Genomic DNA, 25,092 nt, shown 5'->3' with positions numbered 1-25,092 from the left:
CTGTGAAATTGCAATTTTGAGGGTCCCCACCTGCATCCCCTACCAAGAAGCGGCCAGGCCTACCACTCTTCAGAAAGCTGGCTACGCCCCTGGCTTTACAAAAAAACCCTGAAATTTTTATTTCGCGTCTTGGATGTATTTTTTTCTTAATTTTTTTTTTTGTTTCTTTTGCCTACATGTAAATTTCTTGAAAAATCTTATCATTAACCCAAATTCTAAGGTACCGCCTCCTTTTTTACCTTAATATAAACTAAATCCGTACATTCACTAGTAATTTACCAGTTTTTGTTAGACACAATAATTACTTCGCTGAAATAATACAATTTTGTGTTTGGCTTTACCAAATAAACTTCCCTTTGTGTTGAATTTTGATTCGCTGCTTTTCAGTGCGTTTGCAATACAAACAAATTTGACAGTGAGAAACTTTATTCTTAAACAGTTTTGAAGAGAATTTCTATCGGAATGTCAACCCATTTTGTTGAACTTAGGGTTTCATTTGCGATTGAGGAAAACACAACCCTTTTACAATTTAACTGAATTTCGATTTGCTCTGCGGTGATTGTGTGTGGTTAAATGCGTGGTTTTTCTAAAGATGGGATTAAAGTGATTACTTATTTATGAAGTCGTTCCAAACGAATGACCATCGACATCTATAATCAAAATAATGAATTTGTTGATTACTGATTGAGCGTAGGGAATTGTGCTGGGCATATGTGAATCAAACTTTCGCTCAAGATGTGAACTGGCGATCGCTGGGGACGAAAAACGCACAAAATTTAGTTCACTAGCATTGTAGCCGACAGATGACGGCTTTGCAAACAGAGATTCGTCTCAGCAATCTCAAAAGTAAGAACGCATCGCTTCGCTGAAGATTTCCCGCCCGAATTTTTCAACCCGAAAACTTTGATCTTTTCTCTCTTTCAGCCGTTGTTCTGAGGTTGGAAAGTTCCTTAAAGAAGCCTGTGCGAGATGATAATTCCCTGTTAGCTCCACTATGTGAAGGAATAGAGGCGATTTTCAGGCTTGGATTAAAGAGTAAGTGGATGACATGCATTATCATAATTATGGCTGTGGTCGCGAATTGCTTCGTCTTTTAAGTAGTCTTCATCGCTCGTTCACGAAATCGCTACCGGCGCGCGCTCACAAAACAAACGATTTCCCTTTAACAACAAATCTTACTTTACAGAATCGCTTTTCGTTTTATATTTCCGTCATAAGTTAACAGTTTATTGCGTCTTCGTGTTGTTTCACTTCAAGCGTGGACATTCCCCATGGGTCTTGCTTAATTTGCATCTCAAGTAGACATATCTGTTCTTTATGGATGTTCGCGCTTCCTTCGCAATTCCACCCAAGATCAAAGAAAAATCAACCCTTATCTCAGATTATTACTGATTCATGGCAAAAACGTTTATATTTTCGTATTCATCTCAACAGCAGGTGTTACAAGAACCCGTTGACGGCTACTTTGCAACGCGAAACATATTCAACTTCATTTAAAACGCTCTGCACTTGAATGGGTTTTTAAAGTGTTTGTGTCATTGTTTGAAACTAGAATCCACTACAAAGGCTTCCTTCCGCTAACAAAAGGTCTGACATCGTTTTTAGAAGCTTGAAATAAGATAAGAGCCCAAAGACGTGTTCTTTGAATATTTTTTCGTGGCTAAACTTGTAAAAAGGAATGGAAAAGTTCGCGTTTTTAGGCGAACTGAAAACCAACCATGTGCAAATAGTATTCAGTAAAGAACTGGCGACACATAAAACTTCACTTGGTCTGGAAATTTCCACCGCAACAAAGGGGTTAAAATCATATCACAGAGTATAGTGTTTGCTAATAAACAGCTTCTCATTATACGTGATAACCATGCTGCTTTTGAGTTGCAAATATAATTTACTCTTCTGGAGATAATGCGTTAGGCAAGCAAGATGTTCGGCTTCGAAATCTTGACAGCCGTCCTTGTATTTCAGCTTCCGTAGATTCGCAAACCAGCTAAAACTTTACGTGGAATTGTGCTCTTTCCTTTTAAAAAAACGTTTGTCACACACGAGAATGCAAGAAGAAGTTTTCCATATTTGCACTTGTTAGCACATGTGTACTGTCAACGATTTACTAAGTATTAAATTTTTTCGGTTTTGTCCATTTTGCGAAGATTGAATTGTGCGTTTGGTAACTTTAACTCAGGAGAATTTTTTAAGCAGAAGTATTTGTAGTGCTCTTTGTGAACTACCCTTTTTGTAGATAATTGAATTTTCAGGCGCCACCAAAAATATATAAAATAAAGTTTAGTTAGCTTTTAGCAATTTATTATTCTGCACTTATGGTCGAATGTTTAATTCATATGTTTTTAGAATTCTGGTTTTTGAGCGCTGAAGATAAGGGCTCGTGTTGCTTCATGAATGTAAATTAATTGTCGATAATTAAATTCAAGATAAACTGATTTTACATTGACACAAATTGAAGTAAACGAACTGTTACGACTTAATGAACACTGTCGTAAAGTTTATTTCTGTCAATGGTGTTTCTAGTAAGTTGCTTGTGCGCAGACCTCCAATTTGCGTCTTTTTCATTTTCATAATTAAACCGTCAGACGAGTGTATTTTTAATGTCTTCGCTTGCCTAAAAACGCAGCGCAAAAGTTTCTTTCAGGAAACGGATTCACGATTCATCGATTTTACTGCTGTTGAATGCACATCAACTGTTCTACCAATCGCGTTAGCCGTAGATTGTGCGCAGACCTGTATTCCTTCCTTCCTTTCCATGCATTCATAATTTAACTCTCGAGGTATTTTAAATGTCTTCGCTTGTGCAATGACGCAGTACAAAAGTTTCATTCAGGAAACGGATTCATGATTCATTGCTCCTATTGTGATAGATAAATATGGTAAACAATGAAGTCCTGTTGTTGTTATCGCGCCAGTTTTGTAGGAAGTATACTAGGTCTTTCAAGTGTGAAGAACTTTCTGCATTTGCATACTATTCATCGCTCTTTGTTTATTACCCCACGTACGCCTTTCAGCGTATTGACTGAATTGTTCAATATGCAACCATAAGGTTTGGAAAAACGGGGTCACGAGGCTCACAAGAAGAAGAAAGTCGAAAACTTGCGTCTTTTGCGTCTCCGTTTGGCCAGGACTTGCGTGTCCTTGCGTTGACTTTCAATGACTTGTGCAAACTCGCTGGGAGAGAGAGACCCTGAGAATTAAGACGGAATCCACTAGGAAGTCGAGTAATATTTAATATATAGATTTAGGCAAGCCTAAAAGCGGAGCTCCCCAGTTAATTATTTTGCACTTTATTGAAACCTGAATTCAAGCCATTGTACAATTTTAAGGCTAAGAATATAATATTCGTTTTATTTTTTTTTTTATAAATTTTAATATTGTTACTTACTTTTTTTTACCGTGTCCCGGGGGGGGGGGGGGGAGAGGTACTCCCTAAAATTTACTCAAGGGGTGTGCCACTGAGTCGCTGAGACTCTGGACCTGTTCCAGAGAAAAACGGCTCAATTTGCGACCCTGTTCCAGACAAACAGTGCAAAATAGGTACCCTGTTCCAGACAATATCCACAATGAAAAATATATGAAGATAGATATAAAAACACTAGCGTACATCACAAAGCGCTCACTTGACTTTGTCTGTGGCTTGGAGAAAAACCAATGAGAGGAGCGGATTTTCATAGCTAAACTTGATAGTGTTCCACAGTCAAAAGAGTGATTTGTATACCCTGTTTCAGAGTCAGAGAGGCAAAAGGCACACCCTGTTGAGCAGCACATACCCGTATAGCCCTTATATGGGAGTACCGTATACAGCAACACCAAATAAGCCGAGAACAAACAAAATCAATCAAAACGTTTTAATTCCACCGACAGCATTATGATCCAGAAGTCTGGATGGGAAATTATGCTGCAAAACGGGTAATTATGTAACCTTCGAAGATAAGGAGGGGGTAGTAGGGCTGCATGTTGGGGTAGATAGGCATATCACGTGGTAAATTAGCAAAGCACTTAACATTTAGAGTATATAGGAAATAATATACATCTACATTAAGAATATGGTTAATTTTCTTTTTTTCATTCATTCATTTGTTTTTATTTTCACTATTTGCCTATATTTTAATTTTGAATGGAAATGGCAGAGGTCATACATGTAGCAAAGGGTTTATAGCATATTGCCATAAGCTAATGCCAAGCAAACCGGAGTGAAAGCTAACCACAAGCAAACTAGAGTGAAAGCTAATCCCAAGCACACCGGATGAATAAAGCTAACTGCGAGCAAACAGGGGTGAACCTAACTACAAGCAAACCGGAGTGAAACTAACTGGAAGCAAAGAAGGGACATTCTGTAACCCCATCCCACCCCCCTCGCCCCCCCCCCCAAAAAAAAAGGATGATAGCACCTTTTTTACTTTTACATGTCTTTTTGAGTCCCCTTCCTCTTAAGGGGTTTCACTTCACTTACAGAAATAAAAAAAAACAAAAATTCTGGGAAGATAGAATATTGTTTGTGTGTCTCAAACTCAGTTTTGTTCTTTGATTACGCAGAAAAAATAGAATCATGTTTGCTTGTGTATAAAACTATGCAAGAAAAAAAGCATCAATACTTTGACTGCTCTTTTAAAAATTTGTATGCTTTATTGTACACATTTTTGTGGAGTCATGTTGCCCATTCGTCATGAAGTTCACAAAGTAAGCAAATGAGTCACAATTTGGTTGCTTCATGGTACCTAATGGATACTGCAAATTTAATCTGGCTTTAGAATATTTCACTAATTTTAACATTATAGCTGTTCTTATAAATTGTACGCAGCATACAACACATAAGAATGAAATTGGTATTGCATATTGCTTGCAATCACGATTTTAACCTCTATACTTAAGAATTACACCAGTTTCAGCATTACCAATCCAAATTCAAATTATTACATTGCTTTTTACCTCCACTACCTCCCCCAAGGTCAACCAAAGATCTTATGATATACAGTAATTAGACAACTACATGTAAGTCCTGTGTAGTCGAGGGCTCAAAATATTTGGACACTTACAGGTCATGTTAACCGGCCAAAGAGATTTTAGCTTGGTCACATGTGGTTTCTTACCAGCCAAAACATTGAAAATAGCAATTTTAAACTCCCATTCATTTCTGCTGTTACTGTTTTGGCTGCATAAATTATTCTTAAAAAGATCACTTCATAATGCCCTTGTTACATCTAAAAAGATGTGAAAGAGACAGGTCAATCAAGAAGTTGTTTTCTGAAGTACACTGTAAATACGTTAACATTTAAAATATAAACTTTGCTCATTTGCAGCTTTTCTTGATTTCAATTTACATGTAATTTACTAGTCTCTTGAAAATGGCATCATGAAGACACCCAAACATCAAGCTGGATAATCTTAATCCTTCCTGTTTTCTTTTGATGTCCTTGTCCACATTCTGTTTTTGTGTCTGTGGCTCTGCAAATTCTGAAATTCATGTTAACCCTGAAAAAAGTCAAATGCCACAGATTAAATTAAAATTGATTAATTGGTATGAAAATCAATAATTTATAAAACAAAACACTTAACGCAAGCTTGTATAAAGTGAAGCAAAACTACTGGATGCGAAAGGATACCTTATATATTTAACAGAGATGTATCAGCACAGACTATTTTTTTTACTGATAACTGCGAAGTCAACTACAGAAAAAAAAACCGGTAACTCGAACTCGGATAACTCGAACAACCTTGCTAACTCAAACTCACTTCCATTTCCCTTGGATTTGACCCCACTTTTCAGTCATTTTTACTCGGTTAAATTCGAACTCGGATAACTCGAAAACCCCGCTAACTCGAACTAAATTTTGTTTCCCTTGAACAAAATTTGGGTCAAACTTTTTACGCTGATAACTCGAATTCCAGAACTTGCAACTCGCAACGGTTGCCCATTGATTATAGCAATGAACAGATCATGTATTTGACAGTCATTTTCCACTCTTAACAAAAGAATGTGTGGTCGCTTTAGAGTTTCTGGCAAGATAAGTTCAATTTGCACAGTACTGTATACTGAAGTGCTTAAAAATCAGTAAACTATCAATTATTAACTTGGCAAATAAAATATTCAATCAACCCCGCTAACTCGAAAAACCCCGCTAACTCGAACTCATTTTCGTTTCCCTTCAGAGTTCGAGTTAGCAGGGTTCTACTGTAAATATTTCAGGACCTGAACAATCGATGAAAATCGATGATCGGAAAATCAATCGATGACAATCGATTAATTACTGTTGATTGGCATCGATTGGCATCGGCCAATCGATGATCAATCGATAATCACACTTTGGTGGTCGCGAACTTCATCGATTGCCATCGATTGGCATTAAACACACAATCAATCCGAAGCATGAAGTAAATACTTACATATGTTGTTTTGTAAAAAAAAATAATAAAGCTCCTTTCCATTGAGATGAAGTTTACATCATAAGCTTTAATGTTTCTGTTTTTCATTCCAGTTTCCTACTGTTTGCTAGCGCTAGAATTCCAAAGACACTTCGTTATTCGTGACCGAGTCAAAAATGGCGGACGTGACAGGCGAAACTCATCACCAGACTCCCACTGTTGTCTCGTTTTCGTTCCGACGTACGGACGATGTATTTTTGAGTTCTCTCTGCTACTGTTTGATTTGAAATATTTCGGACGAGCGAGAAAATGTTTATGGACTACAAGACAGAGTTTTAGAAAAATTACATTGTACTTAGACAGCGAGGAATTCTGTAAGTTGCGATTTCTATTTACTTTGCCAGGAGTTGGTTCGAAAGCAAACCAGACCGAAAAGCGTACGCTTCGTTGATGGAGGCGAATAAGACTTAAGCTCAAAACGTTTGTTTTAAATAATTATTGCCTTATTACTGTTAAGTTAGTAAGTTTCTCGTTGTATTGACATTTTTTGGAAAGGTTATCATTGTTGTTGCTAATAAAATATAACATACAAGAGAGACCGTGTGTTTTAAAGTAAACATATTTATCAAATACTAGTCAAATAAAAAACGATGGCAGTTAAATGATCGATTGAATTGGTAATCGATGATATTGATAATCGATGAAAATCGATGTTAGTTAATTGATCGATTGTCATCGATTATCGATGAAATTGATAATCGATGACAATCGATAATCACAAAAACTTTAGCGATCGATTGTTCATCGATTATCAATATCAATCGATTAATTGATATCGATTGTCATCGATTGTTATCGATTGCCATCGATTATCGATTCCATCGATTGTTCAGGTCCTGATATTTTAATAAACTCAAAGCATCACTGCAAACCCTTACACTCCCTCTTTAAAAGGTTTGACCTTTAAATACTCCCCCTCCTCTCTACCCCTATATATACATGTACATGCATAGGAAAAACATTGCCACATCTTAAAAGCTTTTTTCTTAACAGTAATACTAAGATTTTTAAAGATACACATTTAATTAATAATAAGTTTGCATGCACAGCTGCATACAGTGTCTAAAATGGCATGAATTTACTCACAAAGATTCCAGTTTTCCAGTAGTCATTAACCTTTGTTGTGTGCATTTTCCAAATTCCACAACAAGATTGTGATTTTTTTATGACAAATATAACATTTACTGTTGACATTCTGAATGAAACCAGCAAAACAGACCTCAAAATCTCAAAATTGTTGACATTGTTATGTAATCCACATGAACGCTCAATAGTGAACAGAACTACATGACAAGTGGATTATTTAATATATTTGGGAACGAAAGAGCTAAGTAATTAAGCTGAAGTTTATTTACTCTGACTAAATGAACAGTAATTTTACCTCCATCATGAATATCAATAAACTGCATACACTGAATCGATCTATTTCACTCGGAGTTAACGAAATTCCAGGTGCTTCGTGCAAACTGACATCACTTTCATTCTCATCTCAGCTGCTCTTCCAGCACTGTAAAACAAAATAATCATATCACAAGCATTTAAAAATCGTAAGCTTAATTTTCTTCGAGATGTGTTGAAGTGATATTCTTTGTGAATTCGTTCCTCGAAGGCCCAACAATTATTTGTTTACATAATCAAATCCTCCTATTTGATCAGTAAAACCTGGTAAAACTGAATTTTAAGGAATAGTATTTTTCAACATTGTTCATGTTACAAGCAAATGCTTAGTGGCGAAAGCAAGTAAAATGTGCCGTCAATATAAGCTTACTTTGCGTATAAAGTAAGCTTAAGACAAAACGTAGAGATATTAAATGACGGAAACACTGCAGTTTTGTACTCACCAGTTGGCCGCAGTAGGTACACTTGTCTGCTCGTTTTATCTCCGTTCCCTTGTTCTCCGCTATTTCTTTGCCTGTTTCCTCGGCACCTCTCTTGCTATTTTAGTCGCTTTTCTTCGCTACTTTGCTACCAGGTTCGACAGGCGCTTTGCTATACTTTTTCGCCTGCTTTCTGTCCGGGTTTTCTGGATCTCTCGCGATCTCTTTCCCGTCGCAAATCGCTTAAACCCTGTTTCCTCGAAGTTAAGTTTACCCTGCTCTCGTTTGTAGTCATCGGCATAACAAGGAGCCAAAATAAATGTGTTTGTCTCAAGTTCTAACTTTCAGACTAGCTGTTTAGACCTCACACTTTTTTTTCCTCACACTGCAAAATTATTTCGCGCCAGTACTGCGCGAGTTGTCAAGACCTTTCAAGATCCCGGATGTGCGCAACACCGTACGTACGTTTGTACGCCGCCGTACGCGCCCGCGAGGCATGCCGCTAGCCATGATGACCATGAAAACTCGGATGCAGAGGTTTCCTATTTTATTTCATGTGTTTTTTTTTTTTCATGTGTTTTTTTTTTTTATGAGTATGGTGCTCCGCTCTGCGGCCCTTACGGGCCGCTAAGGAGCTCCGCTATTAAATTTGGACAAAAATCAATTTCCAGAATAATTTAAATCCTACTGCGTTGTTTTCTACCCTTAATAAAAGGTAAAGATGTACGTAATTATCCCTGATAACACCAACAACAATTTCTTATCAGAGTCTGAGAAAATGAATTTTAAAGTTTACAAGGTAGGGCAAAATCTCACGTGAAGCCATTTTGTAAATTCGTCTTAAGCGATTCAGTGGAATTCAGCGGAACTTCAAAATGTGTTTTCGATGTGTGGTGTTGTTAGAAAAGATTTCTTTTGATAAGATATTTGAAGCAGTAACAAAAACGTTTGCAATAAGGTGGAAATAATTCTGGTACAACAATTTCTTATCAGAGTCTGAGAAAATGATATTTAAAGTTCACAAGCTATGGGCAAAAGCTTACATCTTTTAAGCGATTCAGTGGAATTCAGCGGAACTTCAAAATGTGTTTTCGATGTGTGGTGTTGTTAGAAAAGATTTCTTTCGATATGATATTTGAAGCAGTAAAACAAAAGCTTGCAATCAGGTGGAAATAGTTTTGGTACATAATTTTGTCCAATAACTACTCGAAGTCCTGGCGGATTTCCTCTTAAGTCTGTTCCGGGAACAAAGTGTCACGCATGCGCATAAATTCATTGTCAGGGAAGCAAAAATGTTTTTGACTTGAGGCAAAAACAATCTTTCTTTCTGTGAAGTAAAATTTGTTTCCGCAACATATGTCTCCCGCATGGCTAAACTGGGAAACATTTGCGTCCGCAACAATGTTCCTAGTTAAGCCAGGCCTTAAGTTTAAACCCCTTTGGCTACCCCCCGATTTGTTACAATACTTATTTTTGTATTTCTGTTGTTTTCAGGCTCCGTGTTCGGTCTCAAGAAATGGGATTACTGGAGCTGGATAGAGGCACTTATCAACCACCTTCAAAATGATAAGTAAGTGAACACGACCTAATTTGTTTCCTGCACAATAGTGCATAGCAAATGAACTTCATGTCGCTTGTAATGAATTTTTCTTCTTTTTAGGCAGAAGTTGGCCTATATACACGTGGTAACGTTTGTAAAATCTTGTAAAAAGGTAAGAAAATGTTTTGTCATTAGATTAAGCCTTGAAAATCACTCTTTGAAAAGTCTATGTTGTACACGCACTGGAAAGTCTTGGAAACTAACTTGTAACGATTTTAGTACTTGTGTTTATTGCCCGGGGGGGGGGGGGGGTACTCAAAAAAGTTTTGTACGGGGAGGCTCCGCCCCGAGCTCTTACCCCTTACCCTTTTATATACCATTTTGCCAGAAATTTTACCCCTTTCGTATACCTTTTAATGAAAAAAGGTACCCCTTTCATATACCTGAAAGTCATGGTATAGGCTTAAAACATGACGTTTTCTCGTCATTTTCAAGTACCGCTTAATAAATTGAAATAATACAGCCATAAATTGCATCTGTTCAAAATATTTTAATTAAAGGCCCTTTCGAAAATCTAAATGACAGATTTCCATACCCTTTCGTATACCTAAACTTTTGAAATCCCTACCCTTTTATATACCTGAAGCCTGAAAAAGGTACCCCTTTCGGGCGGAGCCTCCCCGTATAGGCCATTATAGGGAGTACCCCCCCCCCGGGGTTTATTGTTTTCTGACAAAAGAAGTGCTATGTGTTAATGCCGCCTGGCCTACGCGCAGACCACTAGGAAATAGGACCGTCTAGTTAAATGAGCTGTACATTGTTTTCAGTCTCGCTGCCTAGTTAAACAGTGGCGAATGTAGGGGAACCTCCTCCTGTTCAGTTAATCAACTTGTACTTTATGATTGCAGCTAAACTCGTTCCAGGGTTATGGCCGACAATTCATCCGCCTCGCTCTGATGAAGAGGCTGCTTCCTTACACCATACAAAGTCTAACCGCTAATTCAGCCATACTCAAGGTACCGTAACTCTAGCGGAACTCAGAGGGATTCCGATAATACTGACAATATTAGCGGCTTTTTTTCCAGAGCTATAGATCTAGAACCAGTCCCGTGTAAACATAGTCACATATCAACCTAGTAAATGGCCCAGCTCACAACGAGTCTCTCGTAGCTCAGTTGGTTAGAGCGCCCAACCGGTATCTGGGAGGCCATGGGTTCGATTCCCGTCGTGGACTCAGATTTTTTCTTTGTCCCACGCTCGTGTTATGTTGAATAATTTCTTCACTATTTATCACCGAGCTTAAAATTTACCATCTTTATTATTTACTACACATTTGATGATTTCGACATTGCTGATCCTAGCAGTATGCAGGACGCGCGTCACATATCAACCTAGTAAATGGCCCAGCTCACAACGAGTCTCTCGTAGCTCAGCTGGTTAGAGCGCCCAACCGGTATCTGGGAGGCCATGGGTTCGATTCCCGTCGGGGACTCAGATTTTTTCTTTGTCCCACGCTCGTGTCATGTTGAATAATTTCTTCACTAACTTTACTTCCTAATAGAAATAGGCAATAAGTAATACGTTTGCAAGGAGAGTGCAGATCAAAACGTTTAATCAGAGTGGCTCTTTTTTTGATAGTACTGGTACAACGACACTGCAGTGATGCGGGACAAAGTTATGAAAGGTAAGAAGTGAATGAAAGATATGCTTACTAGATAGAGATCTAACGATAATAGTTTTGACATAACGCACGGTCTACAAGTGGAAAGCATGACTCTGATTCCCGCTACAAATGCGCTTGTGCAAATCAAAAAACTATACCTCCAGGAAATAAAGGCTAACTTGACGCATTCTCGCTATCTGTTTTCTTTTTTTTAAGAAACTTTCATGGAAATCCTGAAAGAAATAAATGAGCACGTATTCGCCTTGGATTTGAAGGTAGGTTAAATAGTTTTATTTCTTCGCTCGTGTTTGAGCTGTTTATAAAGTCGCAATGGTGCGGGTTCTCAAATAAACCGGGAGAGATGTTGAAACGAGAGAGAAACAAGCTACGCTAGTTTTACTGAGCTAAAGTGTCATCAGAAAAAGGCGGGAAAATCATGTACGGAGCGAAAACTTGAGAGGGTTAGGGTTCAGATGTGATTAGTTAAGAGGACAGACAAGGCTCCTCTCTGATTGGCCAGCCTTTTTCCAATCAAAGATGTCGTAGAAAACTCTGAATTTTATTTTCGTATATCAGTCTAGGATAAAGATTAAATTCATCACAGTAGTAATTCTTGGTTTTCATGTTACGTCATAAAATTCTGAAATCAAAATTTACTAGGCCTGCTAAATTTTCGTTGTCATTAGGCGAAAGATAAACTAAAAATATATATTTTTGCAAATTTCCAGATCGATAGTGTCATTCGTTTTTAAAACAGAGCATTTTGAATATTTGAGTTCTCCGTCGTATTTGACATCAAGCTGAGTGCCGTGACAAAGCTGTTTTGTTTGAAAAAAGGCATTTCCTTTCCATTTTGTGCAGAATGAACATTTCAGATGTAATAAGTGGTGTTTATGTGAAAGTGTACTAGTTCTTAAGACAAGGATGGCCGCTGTTGTAAACAGAATTAAGTTCCAGATGGTTTCTCTGACATCACGGCGGCCATTACTGTGTCCCTCAGCAGGACACAGTGATGGCGGCTCCATACTAAGCTTTATAAATTTGCGTGGAAAGGTTCGTCAAATAACTCGCGAACGGTACACCGCACAGACCTGAAACTTGGAGAAATTGTTTATCTATTTATCATCTATAATATTTGAAATTCATAGCTTCTGTAGTTGAATGGTTTCGAATTTATTTTTTGATTGCGTGACAGTGAAAACCAGCAATAAAAGAAAATAATCCAAACAAAAGTACAAACGAACTTCTCGTTGTCCATTTACTAGTGGAGTACTTAAAAAAATGACGGTAAGTTATTGTAGTAGTACTTAATTCATTATTTAGTTGTCCTGCTTTTTCCCTTTTTTTTACAGAACTGCAGTTTTCTGGATGAAACCTGGTTAATTCCTGTGAGTTCGTTTTACCTTTTTTTAATTTTTACTAAGATTTAAACCATCCCTGGACCTAACTTTTTTTATGGCCCCATGCTCCCAGAGGAGACTTAGGATTAGGATGATGGATCTAATTGTTTGTTTTCCGCTTTACCTAATTGCCTGTAGGATATCACACATGTTGACATTGTACCGTGTAAAGAGCTTGGGTTGGTTGTAAGGTAGGTAACAATTTTAACGGCTAAAGCAGTGCAATGGCAACATGAGCCATTTTCCTTGATATGAGACTTAGCTTAACTTTAAGGCCATCTACATCTGTTAATGTTTACAATTTTTTTTGTGCTAGTGTTAGTATCCTTGTGTATTTTGGAACTGTTTTAATTCGCAGAACCGTAAATGGAAGAGTGATGGTGGCTTGTGTAAGAAAAAACAGCGCTGCGGAAGATGTAAGTATTATGTCGAAAGTTTTTGCCAATATTAACTTAAAGTGCTGTTTTTTAATCGGATAAGTCTTCTTCTTCTGGATCGGCGATTAGTCTTTAGGTTCCTCCCCAATCTCCGTCCTCCCGCAACTCTTTCTAGGACGGTTCTTTCTAACTGATGCTACAGGAAGCAAGCCTTATTGGCCCATGCTGCTCCTCTAGGAGTATCACGACCTCCTGTACTACACCTAAATTGTCGAACGTTGTTTCAATGGATATCAGAGTGCAAATTCTGTCCCTTTTTCTAAGGTCAAGCTCTCGTCATACCTTTTAAAGAAAGTTTTCTTAATTTAGTTTTAGTACATAGTTTTTAGCCTGGACTGGGTTGATGTTTTCGTGTAATTTTATGATGCACGTAAAGAATTTGAGCAAGTTTGTTCTGTAATGAGAAAGAGTGCCAAGTAATGTTTTTGGTTAACTGATCAATCATTCCCTACAGGTTGGTATTGCATATGGCGACATACTGGACGAAATGCTGGGGATTTTCCTGTATAAAGCAAAAGCTGGCCGGGTAAGTAATGAAACTGCACTCGTAGGTATAAGGCCTTCTGATTAACTCTTTTCAGCCCGTACAAAAACACCCCATTTTCTTCATAATGTTCGTTTTATACTAGATGTCTGAGATAGTTTAACGCGCGCAGCTCAGCCAAACTCCAAATCCTTTGCAATTCACCTCCGAAACCAGTCAGAGTTTAATGCAAAATATATGTAACTGGTTTAGTGCAGGAAAACGTGAAACCGGTACCAAGCGCGGGAAACTTGTTATCGGTGCCAATCGAGGATAAAACGGATAACCTGTGCTAAGCGCGGGAAAAAGTGTAACTTGTGCCAAACGCGGGAAAAACGTGTAACTTGTGCCAAACGCGGGAAAAAGTGTAACTTGTGCCAAACGCGGGAAAAACGTGTAACCTCTTCTAAATAAGTTCTGCTGACATTCTTGCCCGGATGAGTTCGAGCAGAAAAAAGTAAATAAACCCAGGCAAATTGTAATTACTCGTCAGTTAATTGTAGCCCGGCCGTCTTTTCTCATTCAGGTTGTTGATTTACTGAGACGAAACACTGGAAGGCCTGTGTCTTGCACGCTAGTGAAGGTAAGGTCTCCAAAATATTGTATGGTGCCGTCCTGTATATCGCCTGCGTAGGCTCAGATTTAAGATTTTTTTATCATAACACAGTTTACAAGTAACAAAGTATTGGACATCACGTCGTATCCTTTCTTTCCTATTCACAGATGCATTATTTTAGTATTTAGGTATGCCGCACCTCCTTGACTCTCAGTTTCATTTCAACAGGGTAAACTATCCACTGGACAGTTTTTCCCGCCTGCTGCAGAGCGCATGGCTGTAATAACCGCTGACCCGTACAAGGAGGACGAAGGGAATGATTTGGACAAAGCTCCACAGCAGCTTACAGGATTTGAGGAGACTCCAGTGCATGCCTCGGACACCATGTACAGTGAATTATTCATTTGTTATTACCTAACCAGTTTGCTAAAAAAAACTCTCCCATCGATTTGAATATATCTTATTATAGGAAATTAACGCTTCATGAAATTAACGCGAATTTTAAAAAATTCGCGTTAATTTAAGTCGCGTTAAAAAATTTTGTTTGCGTTAATTTCCGCGTCATTAACTGGTTAAGTAAAACGTTAATTTCCGTTAGTATTACCCCAAATTCTGGATCCCGTCCAGACATAGTTTATGGTTTTATTTTCTACGATATCTCCAGTCCATCCCTTGTTTAAGGTGAAGTCCGTTTGAGCTTACTAGCCCATACGGCCGCCGGTTTCTGAAATATGAATCGACTAGGAGTATTTCCGCTACTCATGAATGAGATGCTAGTCCATCGCAGGGTTAACCCCCACCCCATTCCCGGGCGTTTAACTCCCGGTACCCATTTGTACACCTGAATAGAGAGAGGCACTGTAAGAGTACAATGTCTTGCCCAAGAACACAACACAATGACCTCTGCCAGTCCGGAGTCCAGCGCAATAACCAAAGTCCGTAGGCTTTCCCGATTTTGACATTTCTGCTCTGCGCTCGTTAATGTATTCTTTTGTATTTTTTCTAGAGCTGTATATTCAGCAACGTATTATGGAAAACTAGACGTTGGTGAGGTGAGTTGTACTGCCTCGGTTTTCTTTTCATTTTTGAGCGTTTTATTCGCGCCACGCACTTAGTGTGGCGAGGTGATATGTTAATTTTTTTTTATAGTGGGGCGTGAGACGAGGTTAAGACGGTAGAGGTTAAATGTGTTCTCTTAGATGGGTGCCTAGAAGTTGAATATCTTAAATTTGAGAATGTTGTTCCAAACATCTTTTAATTAAGAGAGTGGTCGTGTGGTAAACTGCAAGGCAACTAATAAGTAAGTTCACAGTTCCGCCGACTAATGATTATTTTTACAAACGTTTTATTTTAAAGGATGGAGGTGTTGCAGTGATAGAAGATTCCATTTTGGAGGTTTTAAAACAGGCCAGCAAACCCAGGGTATTGTTTCTCAATTGATTTTGTATTTTGCATTTTGTTTTTTGTTTTTTTACTTTTACCAGTTAAGGAAATAGCTAACAATGTTGTCATAATCCTGTCTGTTGCTATGGAAATTAAAGTTTACTTCTTCTTTTTAAGTCTCTAACACATTTTTTATCAATTTTCTTTCTATAGGCTGTTTTTCTAAACCTTTCAGAGACAAACATCGTTGTTACAGACCAAGAGACGTCTAAGGTTTGATTTATCTAGCCTCCCAAAAAAATAAAATTGCAATCATTATAAAGGTTGCTAAATCAATTCTTGATCACATTAATTATATAATCTTCCCGCAATATATACAGCTGTGAAGTTCAGTGCATTAACAGTGAATTCTCATTGGGAAAAAAGGTCGCTCTCGGAATGGATGTATTTATAACCAAAGCCTAGTTGTTGTTCTGTATTTACGCAAAGTGAGACAACGTGCCGAGGTAATCAAACTGACGTGAATGTATCAATGGTTGGCGTGGCGTTAACGGCCGGTAAATCATGCGCATGTTTTTTTTACAGGTTTTGGGAATTCATTCATTCACTGAAACATCTTCCTGTGGTCGGCGTGCTGACAAAAAGGAAATGATAGCTTTCGTTTCAGGGTAAGCGTTGTCACTTTTCTACCTACCTACCTACCTACCTACCTACCTACCTACCTACCTACCTACCTACCTACCTCAGCTTATCGGTCTGTTTGTCCGAGTGTCTGTCTATCCGTCCTTATGTCCGTCCGCCCCTTTGCTGTCTGTCTGTCTGTCTGTCTTATTGTTTTTGTCTTTCTGCCCGCTTCTCCTTCCTCCACTAAGTCTTCTAATTTTGGCTTAAAGGACCGTAGTCAGCCACGCCTTTTTTGTTTACATACTAATGTTATGTATTATATTTTACGCAGAGCGTGTCCAAACGAAAGAGATCACTGTGAAACTGTTAAGGCATTTAAGACTTTCGTAACACAACTTACAGCAATGAATAACATTTCGCTTCACATCAATTTCATAGTTCGTGGCATCGAAAAGCGGAGGCTACTAGTGTTCTTTAATTTAAATTTCAGCCGATCCAATTCCGACTCTCAAAACCCCCCCCGTGGCGTTGTACCTGATGTTTTTGGTCTATTCTTGCCTATCTTTCCTTTTCTAGTTAAACTGTCGTTAAAAAAAAAACTCGTTATCTGATTTCAGGGAAACAACATGTACTTTGGCCAAGAATTTTTACTGTTACGTGTTTGAAATGTCAACTGAAAGGATTGTAAGTCTTTCATGTTTCTTGAGTGTTTTAATGACAGTGATGTTTCCATTTTCCTTTTCAAGACTTTCTGTACGTGAATAACAATTGCCCGTCTTCTTTCTTTCAGGCCAAGGTCGTTTTGTTCAGTATAGGTAAGAAATGTGAATAGTTTTGGTTTACGGGTAAATTTGTTTCAGCTGTTTAGCACATTCCATGTTTCTTCTACTAAGGTTACTATGTTGTTGTTCTTATGTAAAGAGTCCCGCGCGAAAAAAATTAGGGGGGGGGAGGGAGAGAGGGAGGGATAGGGGTCTTTAGTGAACTTAGATAAACGCTTTTTTACTCAGAGCGGTTTTCAATTGAGTTGTTGTAAAACCAGAACCAAAGTAACCGCTATGGCCCACCAAAAAAGACAAAGACAATCCATAAAACCAATCAAAACCCGAATCAAATACACGTAGTCCGGGAAGTGCGGGGAAGACGTGTGCAAACTAGAGACAATTGGTTTTGCTTCTACTTCTGATTGGACAAGAAAGTGGTACGAGATTTTTTGACCAATCACTAAGCGTAGTAATGCAAAGCCAAACCAAATGCGAATTACTTTGGATACTCGAGTGAAAATCTCTCTAATGTTGTAGTTTATTTGATCACTCTGCTAGCGCAAAGCATCTCTGATCATCGTTGTTAGCTTCTCAAACTTGTTTCTTATAGTCTTTTGCCGTAGTCTTACGTTTTCACAGCAGTAAATATTATAAAATAAATTTTAATTCATTATATTTCTTCATTTTACTTTTATATCTTTTTTTCTGACAGCTGATGGCTTTTTACGTACAGTGTGGTTCGTGTAAAGAAAAAAGTGAACACGACTTCAGACAGGAGGAACAATTTCCAAGAAACAACGGAATTGCCAACTCTGTACACAATGTTACCACAGAATTATATCAATATTTTTTTCACTTTATATACAAACCGCATGCACGAGGCCTTCACCTTTATCAAGTTTACTTATAGTCAATATAACTAGAACTATTTATTGAGCCTTTTTCGTGGCTGTTGTTTAGAAGGTGATCTTTGAGCAGCTTGTTTTGAACAAGTATGGCTGTTATTCTCTGTTTGACAAAAAAAAACTAAGTTAGTCTGTGGTAAAGATCTAGGAAAAAAACAACAATAAATATTACTCTCACTTCAACTCAGTTACCCAAGAGATCACTTTTTAAATTCTCCTCGCCTTTTCCATACATTTTTTTATAATTTACCTTAGGAGAATTTGGTTTTCAGTCAGCTAGTCATTCCTAAGGTATCAGCTTCTTAATTCGCATAACTTGTCTTAATGCATTTGGTATAGAATGGTTAAGAGAATTCCTTATTCCATCATTGCTGAGATAAGGTTTAGAATTAAGCCAGAAGACCAACGATTCTGTAAACTGTTTGTAGAAGAACTAGTTGTTTACATCACGATTTTTCCTCAAATTTAATTTAATTCAGTTACAAAAGTTTAATACAATGGTTAAAGATTACAATTTTTCGAAGACATTTTTTCAATTAACTAATTATAACTAAACATTAGATTTTGTTAATATATATACCTTTTTACTTAAATCAGTTTTGGTATATTATAGGGGCCTTTATTGAGGTGTTTATGACCATTTTGACAATATTTGTGTGATTAATTAATAAAAATAATACAACTTTCACAAAAATCTTTTCTTTCATCTATTTCTGCTCCTCTAGATCATTTTATCTCGTCAATCTTGAAATGAATGCTATCACAACTCTACACTTTGATTTATCCTCATACTGAATGCTCCTGATTAAAATTTACACCCGCTTTCAGGGTTTACCTGCAGTGGAGGGGCACAGCCCAAAAAACCCAAAACCCCCTCGGCTATCAGGGTTACGTCCAGCTATCTTTCGACACCGTCTTTCGACGTGCTGTTTGAAAAGAGCCAAACAAAACCGGCATACCGGTTCAATGACACAAAAGAGCCCACATGTTCAGAAGGTCATGCTTGTGGGCTGTGATTGGCGGATTTCGACACGGCCATCTTGTTTGTTTAGCACGTCGAAAGATGGATGTCGATAAAAAAAAGCCGTTATGGATTTTCCGCCTGCTTCAGTGAAAATCCGCCCTAAAGTATTTTCCGGACTATTTCAATTTAAAAAAACACCCCATAAAAATACTGAATTTCAACGGACTACCACGAGCGAACGTTCAAATGAGTTAAAAGCTGACAAGAGTCGTCATTGACTATCATGAATGTCTGAACAGCTTCAAATTCGATAACAGCGCGTGCCCATGAACAAACTCAAATTCTCGTTTGATCCTGCCCATTATTTTTCCCCGGGTCTCGTTCCCAGGGCTCTCGTTTTTTAAAACAAGTAAAACTCTGGGAACGAAAATGAATCCAGGAATTATGCGTTGGGGGCATCTTCGCTCGCCGTACTTTCATAATCGTTTTCTTGCTTGTATAATAAACTGTAAAAAGGGAAACTAAGGTTATTTATTTTTTCGAAGAGCACGTGTTGGCCAGGCGGTCACGCTTCAGATTGTACACAAGATAAAATAATAAAAGCTGCCCCAAAAAGGTAAATCTGAAGGATTTTATAAACTATTGGACAATCCGTCAATTTTTTTACCTTATTTGGGTATTTTCAGAAAAAGGTGTCACTTTGTCTGCGAAAAACGTGGTAAATGTTTTTGGTTTTATAGCGGTGAGATTTTTTTGTTTAGTTTCATACTCAATGATTTTTATTCTTTATAGGCTAAATTCTAAATATTACAGTTTTAGCGGTGTAAGATCTGTCCGACCGATTGTCTGGAAGATTTTTTGTGGTACACTGAAATATATGTGAATATCAGGCTCTTCGAAGCATTGCTTCAGACAATGGCAGCTGGTCGTCGGTGGCATAGTGGGGATGAACCGCTTGGTCCGCGCCCGGGTTCGTTCTTCTTGGTGTCAACTTTTTTTAATTTAAGGTTAAGTGTGATGTTTACTTCATGTTGACAAGAAATCTCCACGGTCAGAGCAATGCTGGTAATGCTTTCCGAAATATATGTTGAATATAAGGCTATAAAAATGCGTCGTATTTGACAATGTTTATGTTGTTTTGTCTCACTGTCGTCTGGTCTACAGCCAACAATACTGCATGCAGTCCACTTTCATTTTACTTTTCTTTTGGATAACTGCCATGCTACTTGATATATGCATCGGCTTGAGTAAACAAAATTCGAATAGAAACCGAGACTCGCTAGCGGTGAAGTGGACGCGATGATAAAACTTGGCTGCATCAAATATCATTTCACATTGCGCGCACCTGTTGAATGGAAGTTATAATTTTTTTATTGCCACATGCAGGGAAATGTTTACACAAGCGTTAAAAGCCTAATTCAGAAAACGAAACAAAGTTCAGTGAACACAGAAGTGTCACGCAACAACACGATCCAATTTAGTTTACATTTTGAACATCGCAAGGGTCGAGCGAGAACCATGTCTATGTTATAAATTTATACAATAGCTGCTTAGGCAGACTTATGCCGCCGAGATTGATCCATCACTGACTAACATTACGTTAAAAATGATTTATAGCTGTTCGAATAATAGCTTCTCAAATCGAAATTGAAATTGTCTTTTGAAAATGGGGCACGTTGCAAAATATACTGAGGAACAATAAAAAACTGCGGCGACCAATGAATAAACGAAACTGACTTCATTTTAATTCTTTCTGCTGCCTTATTGTATTTTCATAGAAAGAAAATCAGTTAAGGATTTTTTCAGTTTTGTTTTGTCTTGAAATGCTTTTTGTATACTTTTAAAGTGTGTTTGATAGTTTTGTATAATCCGATCAGATGTTTCCACATTACATTTGTAGAATTTAATCTTTAAAATCTCCAGTTAGCTCGGTTAAATACACTGTTTTCTGATAAGATTTTCAAGGAAGATTGATTAACATCGTATATTCAGGCAGACAGTAATTTAAATCTCATACAAAAAATTAACCCCATTTTAAGAGGTGTTTTCTCTATCGTGACTGCTGTTGCACTTGATAACGGCTTTAACCTTTGTTGTTTGCAGCTAGCCTCGAAATCTGATTCGTTAAATCGCTTGATAAATAACCACCAGTCATTGTCGCGATGTGATTGGTGAAGGCAATGTAATAATTTATTCCATTTGGAGAAACAGGTGAATTTCAGATTACAAAAGGAAAATTATAAACACGAACGACACAGGCCAAGATCAAACGTTCTAAACATTGAAGTATGGCGATGGAAGAATTCAAAAAGAAAACGAGCCTGATGAGGCACGAAATTGATCAAGCCGAAGAACGAGAGAAAGCTGCTGTTAAAAAGCTCGCGTACGCGAACCACGAAGCCGACGAAAAAGAAAAGGAGGTTGACGCCTTGAAAAGGAGAAAGCGGCTACTCGAAGAAAAATTAGATGCCGTCGAAGATCGCATTTTCGACAAAGAGAAAATCTACCGCGAAGAGCTTGCGAGAAAAGAGAGAGAAGACAGGCAGATAAAGATTTTGGATGAGTTGGAGGAGGAGGATGAAAGAAAAAATGAGAAGCTCGAAGCGGCGATTAAGCAAAATGAAAAGTCAGCCGATTATAGCGAAAACAAGTGCGCTGAATGCCGGCGAAGATTGCAGACTGTGACTCGGGAAACCGAACGATTTCGACTGCGTTTGATGGCTGCCAGCGACAAACGCAGAGAGCTGGAGGAACAAAACAAGTTCGTGGGTAGAAATTTACGGAAATTGGCAATTTCTGAAGAAAAGCGAGGCGATCGCGAAGAAGCGTACGAAAATAAAATTCGCGAGCTCTGGCAACGAAGGCGAGACGAAGAAATACGCTACGAGGCCGCGGAGAGGAAAATCGGAAGAATGGATTATGAAGTTAGATGCTTGAAGGAAAAGATTTACGAAGAGGAGCAGAAAATTTATGATGTTAAAAGCACGATGGATGAATGCATGAACGGTTTGGGTCGTTTCTGAGGTATACAACGAATTATTTATCGTATACACTAGAGCAGGAAAAAGTCAATAGTAAACAGAATCGATGCGAAACAAAGATTGACGATTTAGTGGCAAATTCCGCTTCAAGCGATCTCAATCAGCTACGAATTTACCAAATCATCCGCGGTTCACGGAAAATGAAACTGGTATAAACGACATTTGTTCGAATTTCATTTTGAAATGAAAATCTCTTGACCAAGTGGACGAGCATTTTGTAGGGAAATCCTCTCCGCCTACATTCAATGCCTTTTGTAGGAACAGACACGGATTTTAAACATTGTACTATTGCTGTACAGTAATTTTTATTTAGGCTTTTCGAACTATCCCTAGGCTTAGCTTCGCTGTTAGGAGTAGATCTATAAGTTTTAGGGTGAGGTAAAAATAAAAATTCATATTTTTGAATTTTCATCAAACAATGACTCGCGATCTGCTTTTTGTTTACTTTTGTAAAGAAATGCAAATCTGTCCATCTAAACACGTGGCTAGCTTAGTAATAAAATCAATAGGTGCCAGACGTCACAGAGTTCGCTGCAAATTCTATTTACTCAAATCAAATGACCATTTCAAAATTAAAAAAAAACTATTATAGTGAACATTCAATGCAAGCAAGTTAGTTTTTAACGAAGTTTCACGGGATTTTAGTCGCGCTTTCAATTGAAATGGAAAAAAAAAATTGATTTACTGAATGTATAAAATGCATTTGCATGAAAATTAGTTTTAGCGGAGCTAATCTGGATCTTTGCAGTCACGAAGATAGTGTAGCAGCTTACGAAAGCTGATAATTCAACTGGTTCTCTAGTGTAGCAGTACCATTTTTTTGTGGAGCTAGGGGTATTGTTCCTGTTGTTTTTTTTCTATTCTTCTCTCGAAGAGTAGCGAGTCTTTCATGTAAGACCTTGCGAAAGCTGCCACCTGACCCAGACATAAGGCTTAAGGTGAACCGAAGTCTGTATCCGGTACCCTCTAAGCTCAGGCCTGCTCTAAGCTATCGAATGCTTAACTTTTTTTTATCATTTCATATTTTCAATATCTCATCTTTATTGACCTTTCTTGAATCCTTCCCAGCTAATTATAACGGCGGTCATTGATTTAGTAGGTAAACTGATGTCACAATTTCATAAATTCCACAATCGCCTAAAATAGAATCATGGGATACGGTGAATAATAACCCCATATTTTATAGTTGATTGGCCAAGTATTACTGACATTATTTCTGAATTGTACGTGCAAGATTTTGCTTCGAGAACCATCTTAATTTTATTCATTTAAGTTATACATTATTTTTTTCCGGCACGTGTAAACACAAAGTCAACAATATGACAAAAGTAATCAGGTCGCGCGCATGCATGATGGACCGGAGTTTTAGACTCTCTCATTACGGCTCCTGTTCGTTCTTGTTCTGATTGTCATGATGAGAAACACCCAAACTATAAAACGATTTTTTCTCCTGACGTAAAACCAATGAGTTTCAATTTTGATTCACGATTTTATTTTGACACCTATCAAACCATACCAAACTTCTCGAATCTGATCGATTGTTATCAGCTAGCAGCCTGATTTTTTAGCCCAAATAAGACAGTGTACGTGTAGTGTTCGTAAATGGACTGAGTACGTATTCATGAACAACTAGAAAGTACGCGCCTTTTTTTACTGTTCTTTGGGACCTCCTTTGGTTTCTCGTGCGTTTTGCTCACTGAAAGGAATCGAACTCGACTGTTATGTTTTTATAAAGTCGCGTTTAGGCAAATTTTGTTATAGTTTTGATTTATTGGTAACAGGACTTCGTATCGTCTAATTCTTTCTGCAATCATACTCGTGATTAACCAAATCGGACCTTCGCTTCGCGGTCGTCCGATTTTGTAAATCACTCGTTGATAACAGTCCTGTATTACAGACTTCACTCAGTCCTATTATTAATGTCCTTGAGATGCGGGTCTCGGTACGAAATTTTGGTTTTCAATGCAATTCTTCCAAAAGCTGTGCAGTGTAACCTGCGATGAGTAGTAACATTCGGGGGGGGGGGGGGTAAGGAGAGGGGTCGGCATCGCTGCTTCCCTTCGGCTTTCACAGCGGTGCGTCATACTAGGCCCCGAAGAGGCATTCTCTCCTCCAAAGACAGATGTGATTTTGTGCATGTTTCCCATGGTTTCTGTAATCATTAATATCCATTTGATGGGTGATTAGCCCTTCAAACTTCACCAGAGCCCCGTTAGCCAGGGGTTTTCAGGGTTCCGTGCAGGCCTTCATGGCTACCGTAGCGGCCCGGAGGAACGAATCCTCCACCATACTTCGCCCTGGACGGCAATCCCCTACTTTCCTGTTACCAGCTACCACGGCGAGGACGAGGGGTTGGACTTTGGTAGCCAGTAGTAACATTACTAGTCGTTTTATGCTGCTACATAAACTAGAATAAGCAGCAGCAGTGCTGCAGAAGTGTGGGTCGATCACTTTGGCAACATATTTTTTACTGCGCATATCACTTTTCTAATACCAGTCCAGCTGGTCAAATAAAATGGCAAGAACTGTACTGTTGCCTCAAGCTTTCCCGTTAACCGAGATATTTTGCTGCTGAAAGCTATCTCGGCAAATAAAAGCTAATTAAGTAAGATTTGATAGAAAGTTGAAAGAATAATACGATAAAAAATCCAACTTAAAAATCTTTTGCTTATGTTGATATGCTGACCGTCTTTGTAATTTAAAAGCTGATAAAATCGTGTATTTTAGTGATACAATTTTATTAGGCTTTTTAACTTCATCATTCGATGTATTTTAAAACCACGCCCAGCAACGAGTGCAAGTAACACATTTATGGTACACTGACATTAACTGAGGCATTTAAGATTCATCTGGTGTGCTGCCAGCGTCTATTGTTCTTTTGACAGCGTCCATTGTTCAATCTTCCGCTTCATTTGAACAACGGTTACCTGCAAAAAGCGTTGTTTGTCTGCCTTAAACAGTAGTTAATATAAGCCCAACAAATTTTACTATTGGAAGAATAACCGAAGGAATAAAACCGATTTAAATAATTTTACAGTCCTCAACACCA

At 38.1% G+C, this 25,092-nt stretch overlaps 3 protein-coding genes and 1 long non-coding RNA gene across 4 annotated transcripts in view; 3 read left to right on the top strand and 1 right to left on the bottom strand.

Annotated features, from left to right (window-relative positions):
* Positions 1 to 25,092, top strand: part of LOC144633984 (L-xylulose reductase-like) — a 133,913-nt gene that overhangs the window by 92,321 nt on the left and 16,500 nt on the right. The gene's annotated exons all lie outside the window — the stretch shown is intronic.
* LOC144633969 (uncharacterized) lies at positions 647 to 18,732 on the top strand. Its single transcript, XM_078492904.1, has 20 exons — positions 647 to 846; positions 925 to 1,035; positions 9,738 to 9,813; positions 9,904 to 9,955; positions 10,692 to 10,799; positions 11,422 to 11,467; positions 11,663 to 11,721; positions 12,799 to 12,834; positions 12,985 to 13,037; positions 13,205 to 13,262; positions 13,738 to 13,809; positions 14,333 to 14,389; positions 14,591 to 14,748; positions 15,369 to 15,414; positions 15,719 to 15,784; positions 15,959 to 16,018; positions 16,331 to 16,413; positions 16,987 to 17,053; positions 17,160 to 17,184; positions 17,846 to 18,732. The coding sequence occupies exons 1-20, from the start codon at positions 804 to 806 to the stop codon at positions 17,878 to 17,880; spliced, it is 1,311 nt and encodes a 436-aa protein (XP_078349030.1). The 5' UTR covers positions 647 to 803; the 3' UTR covers positions 17,881 to 18,732.
* Positions 4,605 to 8,804, bottom strand: LOC144634003 (uncharacterized). Its single transcript, XR_013567139.1, has 2 exons — positions 7,808 to 8,804; positions 4,605 to 5,475 (listed from the first exon to the last, which is right to left on the bottom strand). It is a non-coding gene; the product is annotated as an uncharacterized LOC144634003 (long non-coding RNA).
* Positions 21,198 to 22,586, top strand: LOC144633985 (uncharacterized). Its single transcript, XM_078492920.1, has one exon. The coding sequence runs from the start codon at positions 21,291 to 21,293 to the stop codon at positions 22,023 to 22,025; it is 735 nt and encodes a 244-aa protein (XP_078349046.1). The 5' UTR covers positions 21,198 to 21,290; the 3' UTR covers positions 22,026 to 22,586.

This window comes from Oculina patagonica, chromosome 12, assembly GCF_052425735.1.
Source record: "Oculina patagonica isolate OP01 chromosome 12, crgOcupat, whole genome shotgun sequence".
Taxonomy (NCBI): Eukaryota; Metazoa; Cnidaria; class Anthozoa; order Scleractinia; family Oculinidae; genus Oculina; species Oculina patagonica.
The sequence above is the reverse complement of the archived record's forward strand: the minus strand, read 5'-3'. Positions and strand labels throughout refer to the sequence as shown.

Coding starts and splice junctions, on each gene's coding strand:
- LOC144633985 (XM_078492920.1), top strand. CDS start 21,291: ATGGCGATGGAAGAATTCAAAAAGAAAACGAGCCTGATGAGGCACGAA.
- LOC144633969 (XM_078492904.1), top strand. CDS start 804: ATGACGGCTTTGCAAACAGAGATTCGTCTCAGCAATCTCAAAA. Junction 847..924: donor TCGTCTCAGCAATCTCAAAA/GTAAGAACGCAT, acceptor TCTCTCTTTCAG/CCGTTGTTCTGAGGTTGGAA. Junction 14,749..15,368: donor GTGCATGCCTCGGACACCAT/GTACAGTGAATT, acceptor TATTTTTTCTAG/AGCTGTATATTCAGCAACGT.